Source organism: Lampetra fluviatilis, chromosome 37 (assembly GCF_964198595.1).
Source record: "Lampetra fluviatilis chromosome 37, kcLamFluv1.1, whole genome shotgun sequence".
NCBI classification, from domain to species: Eukaryota; Metazoa; Chordata; class Hyperoartia; order Petromyzontiformes; family Petromyzontidae; genus Lampetra; species Lampetra fluviatilis.
Window position 1 is genome coordinate 10,025,636 of NC_136311.1, and position 24,230 is coordinate 10,049,865.

Consider the following 24,230-nt stretch of genomic DNA (forward strand, 5'->3'; position numbering starts at 1 on the left):
TTCACATTCTCAAATCAATGAGCATTCTCATTCCATGTCTCCCGAGTGCAGGCAGCAGTCCCGCAGTACACGCGTTTTGGTTTCCCCTAATACCACGGCGCCACCACCGCCGTGGTATCGTTTGGCAGCACGCTGGGCTTTGCCAATTGGCGATCGCCGGTTCAGTTCCATCTTCCGTCGCAGCAGTTACAACAACGGGGGCGACTTTCTCGAATTTACCCCCCCCCCCCCCCTTAACTTCTATCCACGCAGCCTTATTGAATGGTTACACCACAGTCGGTCGATCAAACAGATCGCATGCGGTGGGGCATAGTGTGGCTAAGTACTCCCCACCCCCCTTACAACACGTCTGGTCAACGCGGCGGAGTCGGCTAAATACCCTCTTAGAGATTTGAAGCTTTGGTGACTGCAAGGATTCATATTTTTAGGTTTTTTCGGTGAAGTCACGTTTTTATTTTATTTTTATTTTACTTTTATGAATTTTAATTTAATTTTTTTACTTACGTGACTTTACCGAAAAAACCTAAGAATATGTACCCTCTTAGAGTTTATTCCAGTGGAGCCTCTTCCATCAGCAGAGGAGAGAGCCAAGCGATTGCAGGGCCACCCCTTTACCTCCATCCGAACCGTCGTTGCACTCTTCGTTCTTCCGGCAATCTGTGCCCCGCTCGCTTTCCCATCATCCCAGCCAAAGAAACGCTGTGTGGCTTTGCCTAGGCTGGGCACACTTTGATACGGCATTGTCTGCCAAACAAAGTGGGCGCAGTCCGCCCCCCCACCCACACACCCCTCTCTCTTTCACGCGTCCTGTAAGGTCGCACCGTTGGCTGAACGTTGCGTTACCGCCGCTTTCCGCTACCCCCCCCCCCCCCGTGTGTCCCCCTGGCCCACGCGTACTCGCCTGCCCCGTCGCTGCTGCCGTTGTTCGCGTGACGAGTCGCGGCGGTGCCAGCCCCCAGCAAGCGGGCGGTGATCTTAAAGGCCCGTGTTATTTTAGTGCCCGCTGGAATGGGCCCCCGTGACTGCCTCCACACTGATTCGAGCCTCGTGACGATGACATTTATTCGTAGGACGTTCCCTTGGCTGTGTAACGCCGTTGTAAAGCCCCCCTGCATTCTTTCACAGTGCCCGTACCAAACAAAAAGAGGCCCAGTGGCCAAATCAACGCGGAAATGTGCCAGACCTCGTCAGATGTCGAGAGCTAAGCAGACTGGATGGGCAAAATTCGTTATTGTACTGTACTACGGTGCTTCCACGTCTGTGCTCCCTGCCTTCACAAACCCACACTGTGGGCCACCTTGGTGAAGCATGCTGCAATGACCCCAATGACCCAAACGACGTGGGCAAGCCCTCATGCAACGCTGGATTGATGTACATCTATACGTGCGCACAAATAGATTATATTCTTTGGGTCTTTCGGTAACGTCACGTAGATAGGTTAAAAGAAAATAACCCATCTATGTGAATTCCTGCAGTCACGAAAGCTTTAAGTCAAGATTTTACAAATAGATTGTTTGTCGAAAGGGGACATGGAGGGGTGGCCCCGGGTGTCTGGCAGGTCTCGTATAGTTTTATGAAAGAGTACTGCGTTTGTGACTGTGATCCCCTGGGTTCAAATCTGGGCAGCTATCCCCGATTAATCCAAGTCCTCAAGTGTAATCAGTTTATGATGATGTCAGCCAGGCCACAATTCACTGTACAACAACAACAAAAAAGCCCACTGCATTAAATATGGGTTTTCGCTTAACTTGGCATAGTTCATCTCTTGAGAACAGACGCTTCTGGTCTGATGAACATGTGGTGATCATTCTTTAACATGGCTTCCAAATCCTGTGCCCGAACGGAGTGTGTGTGTGTATAAAGGGGTCCATTGATAGGAAATTCTCAACCGTTTCTGACGCCGAATTCTCACCGATAGGGATGCCACACTGCACTCTCCATGAGCGTTGTTTTAAATTGAAATGTCTCTGTCTGATGACGGACGCCGATAGGGACTGTACTAAGGATTTATAATTTGAAGGGTGGTAAACTAAAAAAGCGGGCATTTTTCTTTCAAGCTAAATGAAATCGGCGATGTTTATTAGTCTGGGCCCTGGCTTGCGTTAGCTCGGTTGGTTATGACAAGGCCAGAGTGTGGAGATCACACCGCTGTTCTTTTCCACGCGAGACATTTCCCGCACAATCCATTCCTTTATTCTCCCTCCCATCTCGCCTCGCTCCCCCTGCTGCTGCACCGCCTTTCCTCCACCCTCCCCCCCTTCCCCTCCGTCTCGCTGGTGCTCACGCGCCCCTCCACAGCTGGTAATGTTTAATCGGGCCCCGTTGATATTTTAGTTCGGAGGAAAGGGTGGGAGGAGGAGGAGTGGTGGGGGGAGAGAGGGGGGGCGGCAGTTGCTGCTTGTTTATACACACGAGCAGCACTCAATAACCTCACCACTGTGCCACGCACGCCTGCCTGTGCGCAGCTGCCCGTCATTCCTCGTCTTGTTTCAAGAGCGAGCGTCTAACCTAAACTGAAACCTCCGCGCCCCCCCACAAGCAAAGCCCGAAGCTTTCTCCCGGGGACCCCGGTAGACAACCCTCGCCGTGCCGGCGGAGGCGGCGTCGGAGGCACCGGCGGACGAGCATCGCGGTGACGGTCGTCGGCTCGATTCTGGGCGTCGCTCAGAACTTGTCATGGTGCTTTTGCACGCGCGTGCCACGGCCGAACCGCACTCGGCTGCCCGCCACGGATTACTGGCACGGGGAGCACGAGCCGGAGAGATGTGGGTCTCGCGCACCCTGGCGAAGGTACCGAGCTGCGGGCGGGGGGGGGGGGCACGCTGCGAGTTTTTTGTGCAAGATAAATGTGAACCTTCCCACTACCATGGTTTTATGTTTCTGCGTCGGCTTTTTTTCTCATTGCCATGATCTCCGATGAACTTTTCGGGTTGTTGACCCACCCCCCCTCCCTCATGTTGGTTCGACGGATCTCCCGCCGGCGCGTGGGGCGAAACGTCGGACGTCGTGCCGAACAACAACACCGCGGTACAACCCGGGAATCGCACCTGGGAGAAATGTAAAGTCGGCGATTAAATAATAAGAAGCTAGGAGCTGTAATAAATAAATAAATAAGCATTTTTCTTGTACTATAGAAATTATATTGACCGCCCCCCCCCCTCTCAACACTTTTGTAAATTTGTAACGAAACAATCCTTTGCTTTGTCTCTCTTTGCTGGGTTATTTTTTTTCCTCCCTACTTCCCCCCCCCGTTTCCCTCCACTTCGTGCATATTTGCCATGCAGCAAGGCCTCTCTGACCTCTGGCACACAGTCCGGGGGCTTTGCAACGTGCGACAGCGCTCGCGTGTTGACAAAAAAGGCCACCACTGCGCTGGCTTGTCGCATCGCATGCGAGCTCCTCTCGCTCGGGGGCAGTATTCGAGCGTATTGGCGATACAGCGGTGGTGCGTGCTAATGTTATTATTGATTTTCCCTGTGATAGCGCAAACCCCCATAATAGAGGGGTTTTTTGGGTTACATTGCGTAAATATATAAATGTGTCGTTAAACCCGCCAGCACCTGACACAACCAACTAGTATGGGTTGTCACGTAAACAACATGTGCCAATTCGTCACTAGTACAGCACTAACCGGTGTGTTGGAGAGCAAAGCCACAACTTTTACAATCTGAGTTCGACGTTTCACCAGTAATTGCAACTAGCTTCAGGCGACAGCCAGATTTGTGGAGAAATCCTCCTGTTTCGTTCCTTAAATAGAGAGGGGTAGATGTGATGGGGTCACGTGTGAGCTCTTCACGTGTGAAAAATTTTAAATCTACTTTCTGTGATGGCCATTTACAAAAACATGTTTACCAGCCTCGGTCGTCATGGGCACCGCTCCGTCATCGAGACCACCGTCACTCCGAGGGCATCTGAGCGGAAGCGATCTCCTTTCGCCAACGCACACACACAAAACAAATTAACTGCACGTGCCAATTTTAGGAGTTTTCCTTATGCAGTTGCATTTTAAAAAGACAAAGATCTCCCGCATCGCCTCAACAGGCTGTTGCGGCGCAAGTGTTGTTAGCGAGCAACTATGAAGGCCGGAAGGGCACACAAAGGGGGTGGATGGCCAGCACCATGCTGGGCCGCCTTTGTCTCCCTAGACGGCAATATTTACACACCGCACTCGGTGCTCATTTGAGGCTGAGTCGACCTAGGGGAGGCCCAGGACCGGTTCAGATAATGGTGGTGACCCGTGAGCGGGAATCGAACTTGGGTCGCCGAGTTTGTCGTGCTACACTACCGCTCTCCACACACACATGCATACACACACACGTACAAAGACAAAGATCTCCCGTATAGACTTTAATGGACTTGCGGCAAGTGCAGTTTAGCGAGAACCTATGAAGGTCGGGGCGGCACGCAAGGGTGTGGTTGGCCAGCACCACGGCCAGCTGACTTTCTCTTCTTAGTCGGCAATATTTACACACCGCACTCCGTGCTCATTTGAGGCTGAGTCGACCTAGGGGAGGCCCAGGACCGGTTCAGATAACCGTCACTCGTGTTGACTCGTGAGCGAGAATCGAACCCGGGTCGTCGGCTTCGTAGCGCAGCGCGCTAACCACTACGCTACCGCTCCCCACACGCACACATGTACACACATACACATTCACGCGCACGCACGCAAAGTAATTTACCTCTCGGTGGGTGGAGCAGTGACGCATCTGCGTGCCGAGTCCAATTCCCTTCCACGGCTAACATCAGTGGCGCCAAGTGTTATATCTTAACCGGTCCAAAGCGCCCAAGTTTTTATGAGCCCACGCTTGACCACCTTGGTGAAGTATATTTCAACAACCACCACGACCGCCATTCCCTGTGGGAGGTGTTCATCCAGCAGTGGACTGGCAAGGGGGGAAGCAAGTGTAGCTTGCAAGCATCAATGATGGTTAGAGCCACGATTGCGCCATGGAAATCTGACCAAGCTGTATTAAGTCTCACAGTTGATTATGTGAGGTACGCTATTCTTTGCTGGCATTGAGACTGCAACACGGGCATACATACGCCCTATTCAATTAAACAGTGATTGTGCCAGGAACAACCTTGCACCTGGCATATGAACGTGGAATCTTTCGTACTGTTTGTTGTTGCCACGTTCTGATCATCCCCCTTACCGGACGTCTGTGGGAAAAGAGCCTTGTAGCTCATCGGATTCCTCCAGTGTAAATCAGTCTTCTGATTTTGACGTGCCGCAAGGGTTGATGCTGCGGGCAGGGGCAGCAGCAGCACCGTTCCAGGTGCTCGCGCAGGCTTCTGAGACGCTCTGAATTTTGCGTTGAAGCGAAACGCTTTATTGTTTATTGTTGTTGTTGTTGAGCGTGAATCTTCTTGCCGTTGCCGGTATTTCCGTGGTGCACCGTTGGAATGTGTCGCTCGATCGACCTTGGTTGTTAAATTTAGCTTGGGGCGGGCGGGCGGGCGGTAGGGCCAATCCGAGTCGTGGTTCTTTGGCCTAATCTGGTTACGGGGGGGGGGGGGGTCTTTGTCGCGGTGCGGGGTGCGTGAGAGGGGGGGCGGGGGGGTCAGGGTCGGGACGGCGGGGAAAAGCCGAACTGAGAGTTGCTTAAACTGGAACCGGCTTGTCGTCGTCGAAGAACGAGTGTTTCTTAGACTCGTAGAGACCCACGGACACCGACCCAGGACGTATAGACACCCACATAGACCCACAGAGACCGACAGAGGGGGTGGGGGGCACCAGGCCAACACAACCCCCTCGTGGAGAGGCCCCTTGTGGAGCCATCACGTGCCTCTCGTATTCCTTCACAATGTGTTTTGAGACAACTTGGATTTGCCGATGAGGCTGTGGGGGGAGGGCGAGGTAAAGGGTGCAGCGATTTTGTTGTTGTTGTTGTTTGTTTTACTCGTCCGTCGTCCGTCTGGGCCCACGTCCCCGCCGCCGGCCATGGTAAGACGTTGCTCTCCTGCGTCGAGCGCTTCGTCCGCGTTTGGCGAAGCGTTCGTGGAAACATCGTCGTCCGTGCGCTCGATGTGCTCCATGTGCAATGCAATTTAAAAAGAAACAAAAACATCGCTCATTTCCAGTTTTTCGCAAGGCGAATTTGCGGGGCCGTTTCGGTCGCTTTGACGCGCGGGGTGCTTCGTGTTATAATATCCACTCGTCGGCACCGGGCGCTCTCCGACACATGGCAATTGAAGGAATTTCAATCGGGCGAAAGTTCTAACTGCTGACTGAAGATGTTGACGAATGCCCAGCTGCATTTTCCGAGCCCGTCTTTTACTGTCGGTTTAGGAGTAGATTGACATGAGGGGGACAATTGTACCTAATTTATACTCTCCTTCGAGTTGACTGCCACAAAACGCTCCTTACAAAGGGCAGTTGGTCGTACACCCCATCGCAGGAACCTCCTGAAAACGCCGCGAGGCCTCGGGGAGAGGCTCTCCTGCATTAACACCTCGTGTACAATCGTCGTTTGCACTATGAGACATCTCCTTTACCAGTGGCAAAATATAGTAACAGGTTTTTACCCTTTCAACTGGTACAAAAACTGACACCTTTATATAAGGCATCATGTTTGCAATAACCACAACACAAGCAATCAAAATGCAAACAAAAAGAAACAACTCTGATGATGATAATGATATGCACTGTCCTTGAAGTTGATTGGTCCACACCCGAGACAGCTTTTCTTAGAGCCTAGTCTCCATTGGTGTTGGACCAGATGACGCCAAAAGGCGTACAACTCAAAAACAGCGCACTATCAGAGTATTGAGAGCTCGGGGTAAGCATTTACACTATGAGACATCTCCTTTACCAGTGGCAAAATATAGTAACAGGTTTTTAACCTTTCAACTGGCACAGAATGCAGCTGATGGTTCGGTGATGGTTCGCCGGTGGAAAACGATCATAGTTATCTTTTTTTGCCCTCCCTCCCTTATCCGCATCTTTAAATCTTTGCCCTCAATCAATCAGTTGTAAAGTTTCCGTGGCACAGGACGACGCCCGCTGATCTCCAGGTCTTCCCGCGCACACCCTCTGCTCTTTTGGAGCGTGTTTTCTGTCCCCAGACCAACTCCCTTCCTTGTTGTTATCAATCCGGCCTTCTTCTTCATCTGTCTTCGCGGGCCCCTGTATGCCCAAGAACACGCCCAAGCAACGAGAGCCTTTTGCTGCTGTTGTGCGGCAGGGTGGCGTTGCGGCGGTTAACAACTGCGCCTCGCAGCTCGAAGGGGGGGGCCCGGGTTTGATTCCCGACTCGCACGCCTTTGCGCGTGGATTTTGTATGATCTCCCCCGGTTCTGCGAGGTTTTCCTCCTGGTTCTCAGTTGTTCTTCTGTCGCTGACATTCAACGTACAATGTGTGTAACTCGTTTTGGCCAAATATCACAGTGCTGAGAAAATCTACCTGCAAATTACTCGATTGGGATTACACGCAGCAAACATCGCCCCCCCCCCCCTACTGCTTAGTGTTCATAATAATACAAAATGATGCAATTGCTGTAATCTCTGAATTTTGCCCTTTCCTCACCATCTACAAGCTGACACTAATAGGACGAGGTGTTCACCTTCTCGACAATTGATTTTGACTCCTCACTTCCTGCAGGACTTCAGTCTTCGGTCACGTTGGGTGGCATCGTTCATTCGGCTGCAGGTTCTGTGCTTGTGGAAACAACCGCAGAGTTTCCATCTCATTTTGTCGAACAGACGTCATTTTTTTTACGAGCTGGTCCGGTCAAGTTTCCTGAAATCTCAAGCCTGTCCAGGAGGAAGCCAAGCTTAAGGAAACTTAATCTAAAGAATCCGACAGATGACAATCCCTGTTACACACCACCCACCGGTCCCAACCGGGGAGTTGATTTACAGCGACGTAGATTTCGCCGATTGGGAAAACAATGAGGTCGTCTCCTTATCTTGTATCTCAAGGATATCGTTTTTTTCAATTGCAGAAATGTAATACGCGGTTTTAAAATACATTTTTTCTGGTCGTTCATATCGGGGGCTCTATGTCAGCTGGAGCCGTCTGGGGCTGAGCGCCCGGAAAAGATTTCCTCCCAGGCGTGGCCCCCCCCATCCCCCCTGCTACAGGGTGGGGGCAGGGGGATCAGCATCTGGTGGGTTGGGGAATGCTCGGGAAACATTCCATGAAGTGCTGGTCATAATGCCTGTATCGTAAGCAAATCTGAGAGGTGGTGAATGTTTTAATCAAAGCACATGCAGCTATGCAAACAAAACTAAAAGCTTTATTTTATCAGGTAAGGCCCACTAAAAGCGACCTGGCCACGACTGATAGCTCAACGAAGTGGCTTAAAATGTGTACATTTATAGCAGCCAAATACCGGCGGACCCGGAGAAAAATCCACGCGACCACGGGGAGAGAGAGAGACATGCGAACTCCAAATATATACAGCAGGCGTCGGGGTCAGGGTCGTGTCCACGACCTCCTGCATACCAGGCGAGGTCGTTAACATTACCCCCCAGCCACTCCGAATGCTGGGGCAGTGGGACGCTGCGTGAAATGGTTCCGTCACTAACGAGGGCGCCGTGTCGCGCAGGGACCGGCGGGCGTCGACATGGAGGGCGCCTTGACGGCGCGGGACCGCGTCGGCGTGCAGGACGCCGTGCTGCTGGAGAACCACACCAGCGAGGCCGCCTTCCTGGAGAACCTGCGCAAGCGCTTCCGCGAGAACCTCATCTACGTACGTGCAGCGGCGGCGGCAGCAGCGGCGGCCAATCGGGACCCGCTGCAGATTTGACGCGTGGGGCGGTCCGACCGACGGGACCCCCTGAAAACCTCCTCTCGAGGTTGCGTCCGGCCACCCTGTTTGGAAAATGGCCACTCGGAGCTGGAATATGGGAAAGCGCTCGGTTATGACTGATAAGACCACGATAATTATGAATATTAAGGGTTAACAATATGTAAATGTCGAAATATTTTTCGTCCCAACTATAGCATCCCCCACTGCCCACCCCCCCTTTTGATTTAATTCCCAAATTCACGCTCAGAACTATCGACGCGGAACTCGGTGATGTTTGCTACTGTGTGTTGCTTGCCTCGTGGAACTAAAACAAAGTATGCAGTTGAACAGAAGATGCAGCTGTGTTATTGGGTTGTTCCGCGCGTCGTTTTGGCGCAACGTCCGACGTTTTGTCGCCACCGCTTGCTGGGAGCTTCTTGGAGACTTAATTTGAGAATCTCCCAGCGGAGAGAAATTCCGCCCGCCGGCCGGCATGGCCCCGAGCGAGAGATTGCAGGGCCGCACTTTTACCTCCTACGGCGCCCGTCCTTGTGCTTTGCGGCGCAGACGTACATCGGCTCGGTGCTGGTGTCGGTGAACCCCTACCGCGACCTGGAGATATACAGCAAGCAGCAGATGGAGCGCTACAAAGGGGTCAACTTCTACGAGGTGCCCCCCCACATGTGAGTCTCACGGTGCCCTCCCCCCACACTCCCTCCCCCCCCACCCCCGCCCCCCCCACCCCAACCCTCACCTCCGCCCCTCCCCCCCGCCACCGTCCGTGCGTCGTGACGGCAGCAGCGGTGGTGGCAACAACAACAGCAACAAGTCTACCGGTTTTCGTCTTCACGAAATTCAATTTGACGCAAGCGCTGATTCCGTTGGATGTGAACGACAAAAAACTCTAATTCTTTGCCAAGACAGCGATCTGCCCTGTTGGTGCTTGTTTTGCCACGAATGGCACGTGTTCCTGGAATGGCCCAGCAGCACCAACTCTGCCGCTGTCACTGTTTGTGCTCCGTAGCCTAACGCGGACCTGTAGCCACAATTCTCACGAAGGTCTGGACGCAGGCCCCGCCGTATACCGATGGTCCAATTAATTTATTTATGTTTCTATTAATAAAAAATGTATTATCTGCCTTGAGCAATGAAGTCTCAGAATGCTAACTTATTAAAGTACAACCTATAAAGACATAGGAGAGCTCCACATCGTTCGTGTTCGTATAACGACGGCGACGGTTGTGGATGACACTGGTTAACGACGCCGCAGCTACGCGATCTCCGACAACGCGTTCCGCTCGATGCGCTCGGAGCGACGGGACCAGTGCATCCTGATCTCGGGCGAGAGCGGCTCGGGAAAAACGGAGGCGTCCAAGAAGATTCTGCAGTACCTGGCCATCACGAGCCCGAGCAGCGACCGCGTGCACATCGTGCGCGACCGCCTGCTGCAATCCAACCCCGTGCTCGAGGTGAGGGGCCACGGGGACACGCGCTCGCCCTGGTGCTGCAGATTCGGAGAGCGCCGTTTTAAAAGCCGCCCGTTTTAGCCGAGTCGTTGACCAAGTTGTTTGACCGGCGGTTCAGAGCGTCGAGCCGGCACCGCTGAGGATTCTGGGTTTTCTAATCGTGGCAGCTGCCTACGATGATATCGGGTTCTCAATCTTTAGTGAGTTGATTGTCTCAGCCCCCGGGTCGTCGATGACTGGAACAGGTGAATTAAAAAAAAACGTCACGTAAATTTTGGTTCTGCACCTAATTTGCCAAAATTTCAACTCTCACAATTACACATCAGTCTGACTGTCGCGCAACGAACATTACTCTTAAGCGACGGAGCGCTTGTGGGAAAGTGCCCCGCCACCCCACGTCCGCACTATATGGACCAAAGGTCACTTGAAGGAATCTCTCTCGGGGAGTTCAGCGATATCCGCTTGCGCGGGCCGTTGGCTCACACCGAGATGGTTGCACTGCTGTGCGAGATGTCCGAATGAATGCTCGAGCACCTTGGCATGAGGCTTGATCGCACAAGTGATGAATAGCTTGAGGGGAAAAGAATTATAAACATACAACGGCAAAACACTGACCCTGACGTGCAGTTGCTGAGCCCGGCTGGACAATTACTTGGAAGGGTCCCCAGTGTCACTGAGATTGCCCGAGTCTATTCTGGTCGTGTTTACGCTCCCAACATCGTGTCCTGGTCGTGACGTCGCTATGATTAAGTGCAATTACGTAAGGCAAGTACTGGGGGGTGGGTGGGGGGGGTTTGTCGTCAAAATAAACGTCAAAAGATATTCCACCAGGCAGGGTTTTTGCGCTCGGTGTGGAGTACCCATCGGCCGAAAGGTTGAGTGCTATTTTAGTTGAGCAATGCCAAATGACCTCCGTCTTCTTGGGCATTTCTATCACCTGCTTCCTTAGTAATCCTCCAAGACAGCGCTCAAGTATTTAATCCGATTGGTTTCGTCGCTGTACCACCGCGAAAAAAAAGAGTAAATCATACATCCAGAGCGAAAATGGGTTGCTGCAATCCCTTTGTCAAGCCCGAAGCCAGGCCTGATGGAAAAGAAAATATCACGAATGCACACATATAAAAAAAAAGAAACATTGATGCACTTACAGGTTAACGTAATGACATTCTTAAGGCTTATGCTAGGCACACACCACGTGATTTTCCCACAGTTAACCCTCTTCCCCGACCGCACCCGGCCAGGCTGTTGATGACAATCGGGGTGAGTGGCGGTAGAGGGGGGGGGGTCGACCCCAAATGCGGTGGGGATGAATTCCTTCCCGATCGAACGACCCGATTCGGGGCGCCGCTGTGAAAACAACGAGAGGCTGCTGACGCGCAGCTCGCGAGCTCGCACCCGGAGGCCCCCGGCGACCTTTTACGGAGAAAACAACCACGGTTCCGGAAAACAGGAAGTCGTTCAATTTGTGAGAAATAAAACTGGGGGGGCGGGGGGGGAGCAATTTTTACTTGAAATAACTTCCACGATTTCTTACGCTTATTCATAGAAACCACGAACGCAGGATGCATGGGCACGCATACATCACCACCCCCGCCACCCCCCCCCCCCACCGTTGCCCGGAATTAATTATTTTGTCCTAGTATTTTCACATACATTTTCTCAGCGCTTTTTCCAAGCCTGCAGGCGGTCCTTTACCCTGGGTTTATTTTTTAACTCGTGTTTGTTTCTCTAAAAATCCCTCGCCCCCCTCCCCGCCCCCCAACCCCGTGTCGCGACAGGCGTTTGGAAACGCCAAGACCCTTCGCAATGACAACTCGAGCCGATTTGGAAAATACATGGACATCCAGTTTGACTACAAGGTGAAGCAACGAGCATCGCGTCGCGTCGTCGCACTCGGGAATGAATTGTTGATTAAAAACGTTAACGGTATAACGCAACCATTTTGACGGTGAAACGGAGAGCGTTTTTTTACGGTAATAATAATCATCATTTACGTTCATTTGTACGGTGCCTTCCACTAATGCCTCAAGGCGCCGTCTAAGAATAAGGATGAGGAAAGGCCAAGAGAGGCAGAGGAACTAAATACAATAGACGGACTTAAGAAGATGCGTTTTAACTCGGGGGACGTAACAACGACGACGATGATGATGATAATTAATCGTAAATTTAATTGCGTGCAATGTAAAAATCTACTTTACCGTGTTGAGGACCCGTCTCTCTGTGAATTACAGCCACCGTTCACTCCACTCTCTCATTGTTGCAGGGCACAATACACAATTTCCTCGCCGCGATTGTCCAAAGTGCTCCCCTGTGTGCCCCATACAGTTCATTCACAACTGCGGGTGACGCAACCGAATTGTGCGCACGCTCTGTTGCCGGCCCAGTCTCACAGCGTGCATCATCACCATCGTGAAAGTTCTCATCGCTTGCTTCGCAATGAATACGTTCTCATCAGATGTTCAAGTGACTCCGAGTGCGCTTGTGCTTTCGCGCGTGGGGACTGGTGGCGTGTGAAGCGTCTATTGTATTGTGCAACCGGGTACCCGATACCCGTTTGCGATCCTGGTGCGGCCGGGTACGGGTACGGTTAAGCCGTGAGTCACTGGTGAGTCACCGTTTGTCACTCATTTCCCAACGTCTTGTCTCTTCTCACAATTCAAGTTCCTAGAATCAACCCACCCGCGCCTGCAACATGGCTTCATCCCAGAGGTCGCAATCGGGTACCCGTACCCTACCCGATACCCGGCCGGGTACGGGTAGCCGGGTATCGGGTAGGGTACGGGTACCCGTTTGCGACCCTGGTGCGGCCGGGTACGGGTAAGGAATCAAAACCCGTTTGCGACCTCTGACCTGCCCCAAGAGTCTGTTGAGCTCACACGGTGGGGTGGGATCTTTGTCTTTACAACAGGGAGCTCCGGTCGGTGGACACATTCTGAACTACTTGCTGGAGAAGTCGCGAGTGGTTCACCAGAATCACGGCGAGCGCAACTTCCACATCTTCTACCAGCTGCTGGAGGGTGGCGAGGACGAGGTGCTGCGGCACATGGGCCTGGATCGCAACCCGCAGAACTACAAGTATCTCATCAAGGTGATTGTGCAAAGACGAATATCCCTCGTATAGCCTGAACAGACTGTTGGCACAAGTGCTGTTAATGAGCACCTATGGCGGCCGGAACGGCACACGAGACAGAGGGTGGTTGGCCGACGCCACATCCGGCCGCCTTTGCAACCCAATCTAATCGCTGGCCGTAATCAACCCCTGCTTAGCTTCTGAGATGTGATGAGATTGGGTGCATTCAGGATGATTTTGCCGTGTGCAGTTTGCCTCTGGGTTGGCTGAAATTTGAGGCAAGGGCTCGCAACGCAAAACACTGTGGGCCCGTGGAGAGCAGTCCACCAAAATTGCAGTTTATGACCGCGAATATAAACATTGACGAGCACTTCCCGTACAAGGCACGTCTTGTGTGCCACTGTGGAGAGTTTTGCGGTCGCGCTGCTGTGTGTTCGGGTCGTTACCACGTGTGCTGTTCCGCACGATGCCCCGACGTTTTGCCCCAACGTGCCACGTGGAGAGCCTCAGGAATTGAGCGTTTTTAGTCGATGAATAGACGAACGGCTCCCGGAGAAGCTGCGAGCACGTGGAGAAAAACTTTGGACGTCGCGCCGAACGACGCGCGGTTATCCCCGAGTTCTTGTGCCGATGGGATGATGTTCGTGCGCCAGGGCCAGTGTTCCCGCGTGAGCTCCATCAACGACAAGAACGAGTGGAAGATTGTGCGCAACGCCCTCCGCGTCATCAGCTTCAGCGACGAAGATGTGGAGGTGCGGAGTCTGCTGTGCGCGCGTGTCGCCGTTTTTGCCGGTCGGCCCTCGTGACCGGCGATGAGAGTAGTTACACGCGCCTTGTACGCTGCCCTGTTGTCGGTACGCCGCTGGATGAATATTGTGGATGATGGTGCTTGCCTCGTGAGCGTACTGCATGCGGTGAACGTTGGCGAAGGTGGGGAGCGTAGACGTGGCATCCATAGTACAGGGCAGCAGTGGATTTTTCTGCACCGCACACGTCTTGACCACGACCTAGCTCCCGGGTGATTTGCCCGGAGAGAAGAAACCGACGTGCTCCGGCGCCTTCACGATTGCGTGCTGCCACGACAGGGGTCAGCTGTCGCTTTTAAACATTAATGATCAGATTAGGAAAAACAAACAACTCCACGTGGAATGTTGCTGGGTTCAAATGTTGTTTTCGCGTGGGAACAGTTTTACAATGTAACCAAAACGCACATTGGAAAACGGTAGCCTCATCTGGCTGACGGATCAAATGCTGACGGACAAAATACAAAAGCTCGAGGCCTTTAGACCAAAGCCAAATTTGTTTTCTGCAGTTGACACAGGGATGGCTGCACTCTCACGCAATCCCGTAGGCCGAGTCTGGTGATTTGGGTACCGGGAAAGTAATCTGATGGCTGCAATCAGGTCGACCGTTACTGTCGAGACTTGGGCATAAGAAGGGGAGACTTTGCCAAGAAAATCCCCTAGAAAGGGGGCTCTGGTGGGAGCTTTGCCTGGCTTGGGACCCTTACAAAGGGGGCTCGCATGGGAGCTTTGCCTGGTTGGGACCCTTAGGAAAGGGGCTCACTTTGGGGCCTGGCGAGGAGGGTGCTGCATGCTGCCATGAGGCTGTTTCGGGGTATGCTCCCACACTTGGCTTGTGTCACCATTGTACATTTATCATGCTGGTTTGCCACGTAGAATAGCCACTGTTATCGGGTTGTGTAATGGTGTGTGATGGATCAGGCTGCCGTGCAAGGAGAGACATTCTCTCTGGTGACCGCCGCGAGCTATTGTTAGTGTTTCCCATGACTTTATGCGGTGTCATGTGGCCTAAAATCCAACGACTCGGCACGTCTTGTTTGGCGCCCTGTGTATGCGGGTTAGCTCGCACGTTGTGATGATGCATGCTGTGGAGGAGGGGGGTGCGTGCTGCCAAGTAGTGCTCTTCACGCGGTGTTCCTGCAATGTTTTTTTGGTTAATTTAAAATTGATCATCTGCGTTATGAGACCTCCTTTGCCAGTAGCAAGATATAGTAATAGGTTTTTACCCTTTTATCTGGCACCAAAACTTACACCTTTATACAAGGGATCATGCTTGCAATAACCACAACACAAGCTCCTTTTTGTTTGCATTTTGACTGCTTGTGTTGTGGTTATTGCAAACATGAGCCCTTGTATAAAGGTGTCGGTTTTGGTGCCAGATAAAAGGGTAAAAACCTATTACTATTGATAATCTGATTACAAACTGTGAATCGAGGAGTCGTATGGGGTTACTGTTACCTGCCCTTTGGTAATTCGACCTACTTGTCAACACTGCATGAAAGCCTGTGTGTGTGTGTGTTTCTGGGTCGAACCAGTTTATTTTTCCGGAACCCAATCATCGTTGCACTTAGCCTGCAAGATAATGTTCCCCACCTTGCGCATTTCCACGAAGTGTGTCATCGGTTCATCCGTTAAAATCGATTATCGCTCTCATTATACGTGCATCGCATTTGTGTCTCGTAAGAATCGTTTATTTTACTTTTGCACACGTTTTATTGATAAAAAAAATTTGTATTTTCACCTCGCGGGTTAGAACGAGTGAGGTAGAACGAACGCAGAGAGAGAATGAGGACAACTTTCAAAGCGGTACAAAGGAGACGGCCACCAAGACAGACCGCATCGAAGAAATGAGATGCTACGAGCAAGACAATAAAGAATCGATCCTGGAATTGTGCCCGATTGCGACGATTCTTTGCACTGCACCCCCCCCATCCCCCGCCCCCGTAGGGTGAATCGTTACATGCCCAATATGCTTGCCATGCTGAATAAAAGCTGTCCCCCGCAAAAATCCCTCCTCATGTTCCGCACACGTGATCGTGATTGTTCTGATCCGTTGGTCTTGGCTGCGCAGGCCCTGCTGGGGGTGGTGGCTAGCGTCCTGCACCTGGGTAATGTGCAGTACACGGAGGACGACCAAGGCCACGCCAAGATCGCCGGAGATGCCCAGATCCGATATCTGGCTCGGGTATTTCTCTCTCCCCACACGTCCTCTCTGTAGCCGACCGGCCTCGGGCTCTCTGGTCTATTGGCACTGCACTACCCTCTCTGACGAGTACCAGAGATCCGCACGCTGCTCGCTCGGCCGTCGCTCTGGCCGACCGTGCAGTCACTCTTAGAGGCCGATAATGGTGGGACCTGCAGCAGAGTAATACGGTACAGTGTCGCATATCTGACAGCCGTGTATTCACCCTGACCAATGAACCGCCCACACCCAGTGCAGCGTTAATTCGCGGTTGTAAGAGTCACTTTCTGCGGATGTTCACACGCGACGTGGCACTGCAATTAGACCGCGTGGTATTATTTAAATGTATAAATCCGACACAAACTTCTGGGCCGACACTGCAAAGCACTTCTCGAAGGCTGCTCATGATCAAAAAGTAAATGTGTGCATTCTGACCTCGTCTCCTCGCCGCGGTTATCCCAAACGCTGCGGCTATTGATTGTCTTGCAAAGCAAAACGCCGTTGACGGTCGGTGGCTGTTGGCGGCCCTAAGCAAGTGGTGGAAATTCCCCGCACCCGTGATGGGAGCCAGTCGATCCCATCGGACAACCACTGTTGGTGTCTCGCATAACTGTGCAAAACATTTTTTCGTATAGACCTCGTACGGATAATGGGCCCGAGGAAATAAAAAAAAAATCTAAAATAAAAAAAGTCTAAAATGAAAAAAATGAAACCAATTTCGGGGATTTGTACGCGGGCTGCCTCCCAATGGTGGAATCGCGCGCTCCACCCCAGTTTGCCGTTCGGGAAACTCGTCGACCACGGTCCGTGTCTCTTTGTCTCGCGTCACGGCGTGCAGCTGCTCGCGGTGTCGGTGACGCAGCTGCAGGAGTCGCTGACGCACAAGAAGATCATCGCCAAGGGCGAGGAGGTGAGCAGCACCGTGTTAAATGTGATGAAAACGAGAACCATAACCTTTTTTGTTTTACCAAGGTAAGGCCCACTGGGGTATGGAGATATTTTTCAGACGCGACCTGACCGTCAATTACAGTTCAACGATGCGGCTTTATCACGTGCAAATTTATAGCAGTCAAATACTCTTAAATGCATGTTTCTAAATATGGAGGGGAAAAAAACCAGAGCACCGGGAGAAAAATCCACACGACCAAGTGGAGAACATGCAAACTCCAAATATACAGCAGCAGGCGTCGGGGTCGGGATCGAACCCACGACATCCTGTATACCAGGCGAGGTAGTTAACATCTCGTCACCGAGGATTGTACGTATGTATGTTGAACTTCTTCCGCTCCGTACGTAGCCGACCGTGCTAATCAGAGGTGCGGAAGAAGGACAACAGACTAAATGCAAACATTTTTTTTTAAAGAAATTAGTTGTCAATAAGAAATGAGTTGCTGTGGTCCCATCCAGCTTCGCCTAGGTTGGGGTGCGCGCATGCACACGTGTCGACACGCTTTCCCTGTGGGCGTGCGTGCAGCTGGTGAGCCCCTTGAGCGTGGATCAGGCGGCCTACGCCCGCGACGCGCTCGCCAAGGCGGTGTACGAACGCACCTTCTCCTGGCTCGTCAATCGGATCAATGAGTCGCTGGCTAACGAGGTAGGAATTTTGACTGAGACGGATATATGTGCGTGTGTATGTGTGCATATAGTGTGTATGTGTGTATATGTATGTAGCGGTTAGCGCGCTGCGCTATGAACCCGGCGACCCGAGTTCGATTCCCGCTCACGGCCAACCCCAGTGACGATTATCTGAACCGGTCCCGTGCCTCCCCTAGGTCGACTCAGCCTCAAATGAGTACCTGGTGCGGTGTGTAAGCATTGCCACTGGGGAGACAAAGGCGGTCGAGCGTGGTGCTAGCCACCCACCCCCTCGTGTACCGTTCCGGCCTTCATAGGAGCTAGCTAACAGCACTTGCCCCGACAGTCTGTTAAGGCTGTACGGGGGTCTTTGTTTGTATATTGAGCTTCTTTTGCACACGTACATAGCCAACCGTGCTCATCGGAAGTGCGGGGGGGGGGGTGGCGAAGGGCAATGAAGTAGACGCAGATGCCAGGAAGCACGCAGTGATGATGGAACGCCGCCAACAATAAATAATTTATTGTGCAGCAGGGCTGTCACACTCACGTCTTTGGTTTAATGTCGCTGGGGATGTTATTCGGGAAAACAATTCACTGGCGAATATAACGGAGGCCCTCATCCGGCAGGGTATCGACAAAGGGCCGTAAGTTGGTATTCCTGTAGCTTAATCCATCGTTGACTGTTTCTGGTTTTGTTTGGTAGCATAAATATCTACTGTGCATATCTCAACTTCAGACAAACGCGTGCAGTCAGTCGTAATAGCAAGAAGGCAGTCGGAAGCAGAGTAGAACACGTGCCCCTTGATCAAGGCGGCATTACAACCTCTTAACGCAATGGGAGGGGCCTTACAATGGGGTTTCTAAATTACGCGGCATGCTTCAACAACACCTGGCTTCCATGCTAATGAAGTAATTTTTTTTTTGTATTGTACTTTGCCTCCCACGTGATCATTAGGGGGTTGAAATGTAACGGTGGTACCCTTTAGTGGGTTGTGGGGAACGAAGGCTGAGGTTGGAGACGTTTGCGCGTCGGCGGTGCGTAGCGTGTAAACTTCCTCCACTTGCCGAGTGTCTTGGGCCGTGGCTCTAGGAGGGGGGGGGGGGCGGGGGGCTCGCGTTATGATGGGCGAGCGTGGACTTGTCGCACAGCGTCTCGCCCCGTTTGGCATTTCAGGATACGCAGCAGAAGTCTGTGATTGGGCTCCTGGACATCTACGGTTTCGAGGTCTTCCAGCAGAACAGGTGAGGGACATCACGTGGCCTCTGGCATCCGCGCTGGGGTAAAAACGAACTTTGTGCAGGCGAGAGCGCTTGCGGTACGCGGAGGTGGTAAAGGCGGTCGTCGCCGTTGTTTTCGCTGTTGTCGTCCGTCGTTCTTGCTCTACATCAGGGGTGACCAACCCGTCACAGACCAAGAGGCAAAATGTACTCGTGAGTTCTTCAAAGAGCCAAATGTATAATATATAAGTGTGTGTATATCGTGACAGTTTTCGGCACAGCACGGGGAGACATTAATTATCCTTGGCTGCTACTGTTGTAGTACGTTCTATGTTTACGCCCCTTGGATAGAGCCGCGTGTGGGTGGATTTACGAACCGCGTGCGGCTCGGGGAGACGTCGGTTGGCCCACCGCTGGTCTACATCAACATCAGCCACACGAAGAAGAACTTTGATTGCAGTTTCTAAGCGTTAATTTTTCAGGTGTCTTGTAGATAGAGTAGACGACGTTGGATATGAGCACACCTTATGGTGGGCACAGTTTGCCGAAAGGCAAAACATGCTTAGATTGCACCGCTGGGTGGCGGGGGGGCAAAATGCAACTTCTGATACAAGCACACGACTTCGGATTTAAACAAACCTGGTCATGTGCTGATAGCCAGCTGTTACAGTAAAATATCATCAGAATAGTTATTACTGGTAAGAACCACCTGGTTCCATCAGCCCACAGGGGATTATTGTGTCCGTCCGTTGTGCATCCAAAAATGGGAGGGGCTTGGTGGGGAGGGGCTGGGTGGGGAGGGTGGGGAGGGGCTGGGTGGGGAGGGGCTGGGTGGGGAGGGAGGGGCTGGGTGGGGAGGGTGGGGCTGGGTGGGGAGGGGAGGGTGGAGAGGGGCTGGGTGGGGAGGGTGGGGAGAAGCTGGGTGGGGAGGGTGGGGAGGGGCTGGGTGGGGCTGGGTGGGGGGTGGGAGGGGTGGGGCTGGGTGGGGAGGGGCTGGTCACCCCGTGGTGCCCTTATAAAACTCAACGTTTAACCTACTCACGCCGGCTTGTGCCCGCCCTCACAGTCGGGCATATTTGCGGAATACACCACGCCGCCGTTGACCCTGGCCATTGACCGAGCAACCCAACGTTCCTACCAGCTCCCTCCGCAGGAATGTGTTTATACTGGAGGGATCTGATGAGCTATACAGCTCTGTTTCGTAGCTGTGTAGTAGGGGCGTGTCAGAACGTTACAATCACAAACAGTACAAAAACACGATAGGAGTGCACAGTATAGGAGAAGCAAGCAAATCACAGAAAAAACACAAATTAAACTAAACTGTTTTCATTTTACCAGGTAAGGCCTACTGAGCTATTAGCGTTTTCAGAAGTGACCTTGCCACGATTGAAAGCTGAACGAGAAGTGGCTTATGTGGAAATTTATAGCAGCCAAATAACCTCAACGCACGTTTATACAGCGCCGTCGCGGCAACCGATTGTGGTCGGTTGATGCGCACGCGCACGCATGCGCAACCTGCTTCAGCGGCGTCCTCCTTGCGGCCCGTCATCTCACTCCGCCGCGTTGCCCTTCGTTTTCCACCGCCGCCCTCGTGTGCCGTGCGCGCAGCTTCGAGCAGTTCTGCATCAACTACTGCAACGAGAAGCTGCAGCAGCTGTTCATCGAGCTCACCCTCAAGTCGGAGCAGGAGGAGTACGAGTCGGAGGGAATCGAGGTCAGGTCGAGCGTGGTTCTGTCCACGAATAGCCGCCGTGTGACCCCCCCCCGCCTCCCCCATGGCAATGTCTTTTGAGTGGCCGGCCTGTCATGTTATTTTTTGACAGTTGCGTCGGTTGATCCGAGCCCGCAGCGTTATTGCGAGTGCCCGCACTAAGCTGCTGGCTTATTTGTTTTATTGAAGTTATTTTTTATCATTGCGCAGTGGGAGCCAGTGCAGTACTTCAACAACAAGATCATTTGTGACCTTGTGGAGGAGAAGTTCAAGGGCATCATCTCCATCCTGGTTTGTACCTTTTACACTTTGGTCACGTTGAAAAGTTATACCGCGTCTTCCGGATTAATAAGATGCCTGCTGTCAATAAAGTTATCCCATCGCTTGGCAAGGCTCACATGCATGCTGTTGTTGAATCAGTAGTGCTATGAATCTATCGAATCTCTCCTGCTACATACATGTATGAATTGGACATGAATGCGTGTATTTAATGCACCGTGCTTTGTTTGATAGACCTTTGTTATTATCATTTAAAAGAAATATTCCACGTCTGCGTTTCAATCATACTTTTGTTATACCACATCTATTAGATTTTTCTGTCAAGGTCTTGAGTAATTCTTTTTCAATTCGACACTTGTATGTATCTTACATTTAATTGGTAATTAATTGTGAGCATAAGAATCGGTATTTATTCAATTAGCCAACAATTAATTATTATTATAATCATCTTCTGCTTGTGCACCTTGAAAGCATTCCGATCGTTGGCCTCGTGTCACGTGCCCAGTAACGAGGAGGGGGGGCCGGGGGGGCACGGGGGACGTGGGGGGGGACGTGGGGGGGGGGACGAGGGGGGGGGGGCGGGGGGGGGGGGCTGGGGGGGGAACGAGGGGGGAACGAGGGGGGGGAGCCCTTTAATTGACGGCTCGCGTGACCCCCCCGGTCACCGCGCAGGATGAGGAGTGCCTGAGGCCCGGCGATGCCACGGACCTGACTTTCCTGGAGAAGCTGGAGAGGACGGTGGGAGAACACCCCCACTTCCTCACGTGAGCGCCCGCCACAACGCCGCTCGCAACGACGAATTCTTAGCAAAGAAGAATTCGAATAACTGGAGGAATTGCGAGCTGTGTTTTGCTCTCTCGCCTCTAACCAAAATCACCCAGAATGCCCATTTGACACCTACCGGTTTTTACGAGCATTACTTGCAATGTTTTCTTTACCGAGTGTTTTGGTTCGTGACGAGCACACCCTGCAGCTCTGTTTGTTGATTTGATTACTCCATGGTTGCGTAATGCGATGAGTGGAAATCAATCACACGATCGATTTTCACGTTAACTTTATCATGGTGCAAAGAAGCTCATTCGAGACGTCCATTCTGACGGGGATGAAGTCTTTATTACTTAAGAATAACGTGTTTACACGTCCGTTCTGAGAGAGGGCTGAAGTCTTTATTACTAAAGAATGACGTATTTACAACTCCGAACGTAATTACTACCCCGCGAACAGTCAGCCCCGATGGTTTCCACCTCGTGGTTCCGCTTGTCCCGTGCGTGCCTCTCTCCCCATATATACCCGCTCGGCCCCGCCCCCATCGGGCAATGCCCTCCACCCCACGACAGCACTTATGTTCAATTATCTGAACGTGTATTATTTATAACCTACACAGCAGCTTACTGCCACCTGTTCACAATTATCTCAACGTGTACCCGCCAGCACTTTCTCCGTACAGTCCCCCACAATGGTTCTGCGTGTACGTGTGTATTTCTATGTCGGCACAGAGGCGTGGATTTCTTTTTTCTTCACGTAAAACAATTTGGGCGATTTCCACGTGAAAATGTGTGACGGGTTATAGCAGCTGGAATTTTTAGCATGTTCTTTAGCGGTGTGATCCAGCGGTGTGTGTGCGTTGTCAGTGGGGAGCGGTAGTGTGCCGTTTAGCGCGCTGAACCACGAACCCGGCAGCCCGAGCTCGATTCTTACTCACGATTTCTAGAAACTGGTCTCATCCATAAGGCGAGCGTTCTCCCCTGAAATGGCCAACGTTATGCGTAGGATCTGAGTCCGGGACTTACGAGAACGGGCATCTCCCGAAGCTTTCTGGCCACCCCACCGGAGGTGCATACAGAAGGAGCTCTTCGGGAGATCGCGAATCACGTGTGTTGTATCGTGTTGCATCGGAGTAATCCAAACATCTCCAGACACATTTTTCAGTCGTCTTGTTTTTTGAGTATTTTAGTTTTATTTTTCATTCCGTTTGGCTCGTAATCTCTGGGGACGTCTTAACTTCGTTAGGATCATGTGGGTGCCCGCTGAGTAAACAGTGAATGTTCCAGGGGACCTAGGGTACAATAACAAGGCGACATGAAGTTGTAATACAAACATTACGGACGGGAAACGAACACGTACGCAATAACAAGTTAACGAGTAAAAGTGATGACAATTTCAATAGCGGAGTTACACAATCCAAAAATAAATGTTACTCGGTTTGATTTACAACTGCGCGCACACGATTCCTCTGTCATTTGTGGCCTTGTCACTTCTGAAAAATAGCTAAAAGTTCAGTGGACTTTACCTGCTAAAATAAAGAAAACAGTTTTAGAGCAGTAGTTCTCACCTGATGACGGTTGCTTGTGTTGCGATCGAAACGTCGGGATCTATTATTATTTCTACCTACGTGACTTTACCGAAAGAACCAAAGAGTTTAGTTTTAGAGTATTTATACTGGTAGGAACCTCCTGGTTACACCAGCCCACAGGGGATTATTGTGTCCGTCCGTCGTGCATCCAAAAATGGGAGGGGGTGGGGCTGGGTGGAGAGGGGAGGGTGGGGAGGGGCTGGGTGGGGAGGGTGGGGCTGGGTGGAGGGTGGGGTTGGGTTGGGGAGGGGCTGGTCACCCCGTGGTGCCCTTGGCCACGCCGCCGTTGACCCTGGCCATTGACCGAGCAACCCAACGTTCCTACCAGCTCCCTCCGCAGGAATGTGTTTATGTATTTGTCGTGATTTGCTTACCTTTCCTATAATTTTCATTCCTATCGTTTTTTTCGTATCGCTTGTTGTCGTAACTTTCCGACTCGCCCCGTACTGGAACATCCGTGAACAAGCTCGCTTCGTAGCTCACCGGATTCCTCCAGGATTTGCAAATATTCCCGACGATTCCGATTCTTGCGTGGACGCAGGCACAAGCTGGCGGACCAAAAGACGCGCAAGACGATGGCACGGGAAGAATTCCGCCTCCAGCATTACGCTGGGGAGGTCAACTACAACGTGTCAGGTGGGGAACCCGCACCCGGCCACGATCGGTGCGGAGTGGAGCGTGTGTCACCGACGCCCGCGTTAGCTTGGGGCGTCCAGTTCTTGCTGCGAAGTTAACATTGCCAGCAGGGGCCCGAGACAACGCGGAGTTGAGAAGTAACGACGGGGGCCTTTAAAGTTTCTGAGAAATCAAGGTTTGGTTTGTACACGTTTTGTCGACAAG

General features: G+C 52.1%; 1 protein-coding gene across 1 annotated transcript in view; it reads left to right on the forward strand.

Annotated features, from left to right (window-relative positions):
- Positions 1 to 2,448: 2,448 nt before the first annotated feature.
- MYO1C (myosin IC) overlaps positions 2,449 to 24,230 on the forward strand; it is a 37,835-nt gene continuing 16,053 nt past the window's right edge. Inside the window, exons 1-15 of the mRNA XM_078873815.1 lie at positions 2,449 to 2,790; positions 8,551 to 8,694; positions 9,301 to 9,416; positions 10,004 to 10,202; positions 11,978 to 12,058; positions 13,108 to 13,287; positions 13,923 to 14,021; positions 16,144 to 16,257; positions 17,093 to 17,164; positions 17,729 to 17,848; positions 19,004 to 19,071; positions 20,656 to 20,761; positions 20,969 to 21,049; positions 21,710 to 21,801; positions 23,932 to 24,026. Coding sequence (XP_078729941.1) covers positions 2,677 to 2,790; positions 8,551 to 8,694; positions 9,301 to 9,416; positions 10,004 to 10,202; positions 11,978 to 12,058; positions 13,108 to 13,287; positions 13,923 to 14,021; positions 16,144 to 16,257; positions 17,093 to 17,164; positions 17,729 to 17,848; positions 19,004 to 19,071; positions 20,656 to 20,761; positions 20,969 to 21,049; positions 21,710 to 21,801; positions 23,932 to 24,026 — 1,681 coding nt within the window. The 5' untranslated portion in view covers positions 2,449 to 2,676. The remainder of the gene's footprint in view (positions 2,791 to 8,550; positions 8,695 to 9,300; positions 9,417 to 10,003; positions 10,203 to 11,977; positions 12,059 to 13,107; positions 13,288 to 13,922; positions 14,022 to 16,143; positions 16,258 to 17,092; positions 17,165 to 17,728; positions 17,849 to 19,003; positions 19,072 to 20,655; positions 20,762 to 20,968; positions 21,050 to 21,709; positions 21,802 to 23,931; positions 24,027 to 24,230) is intronic.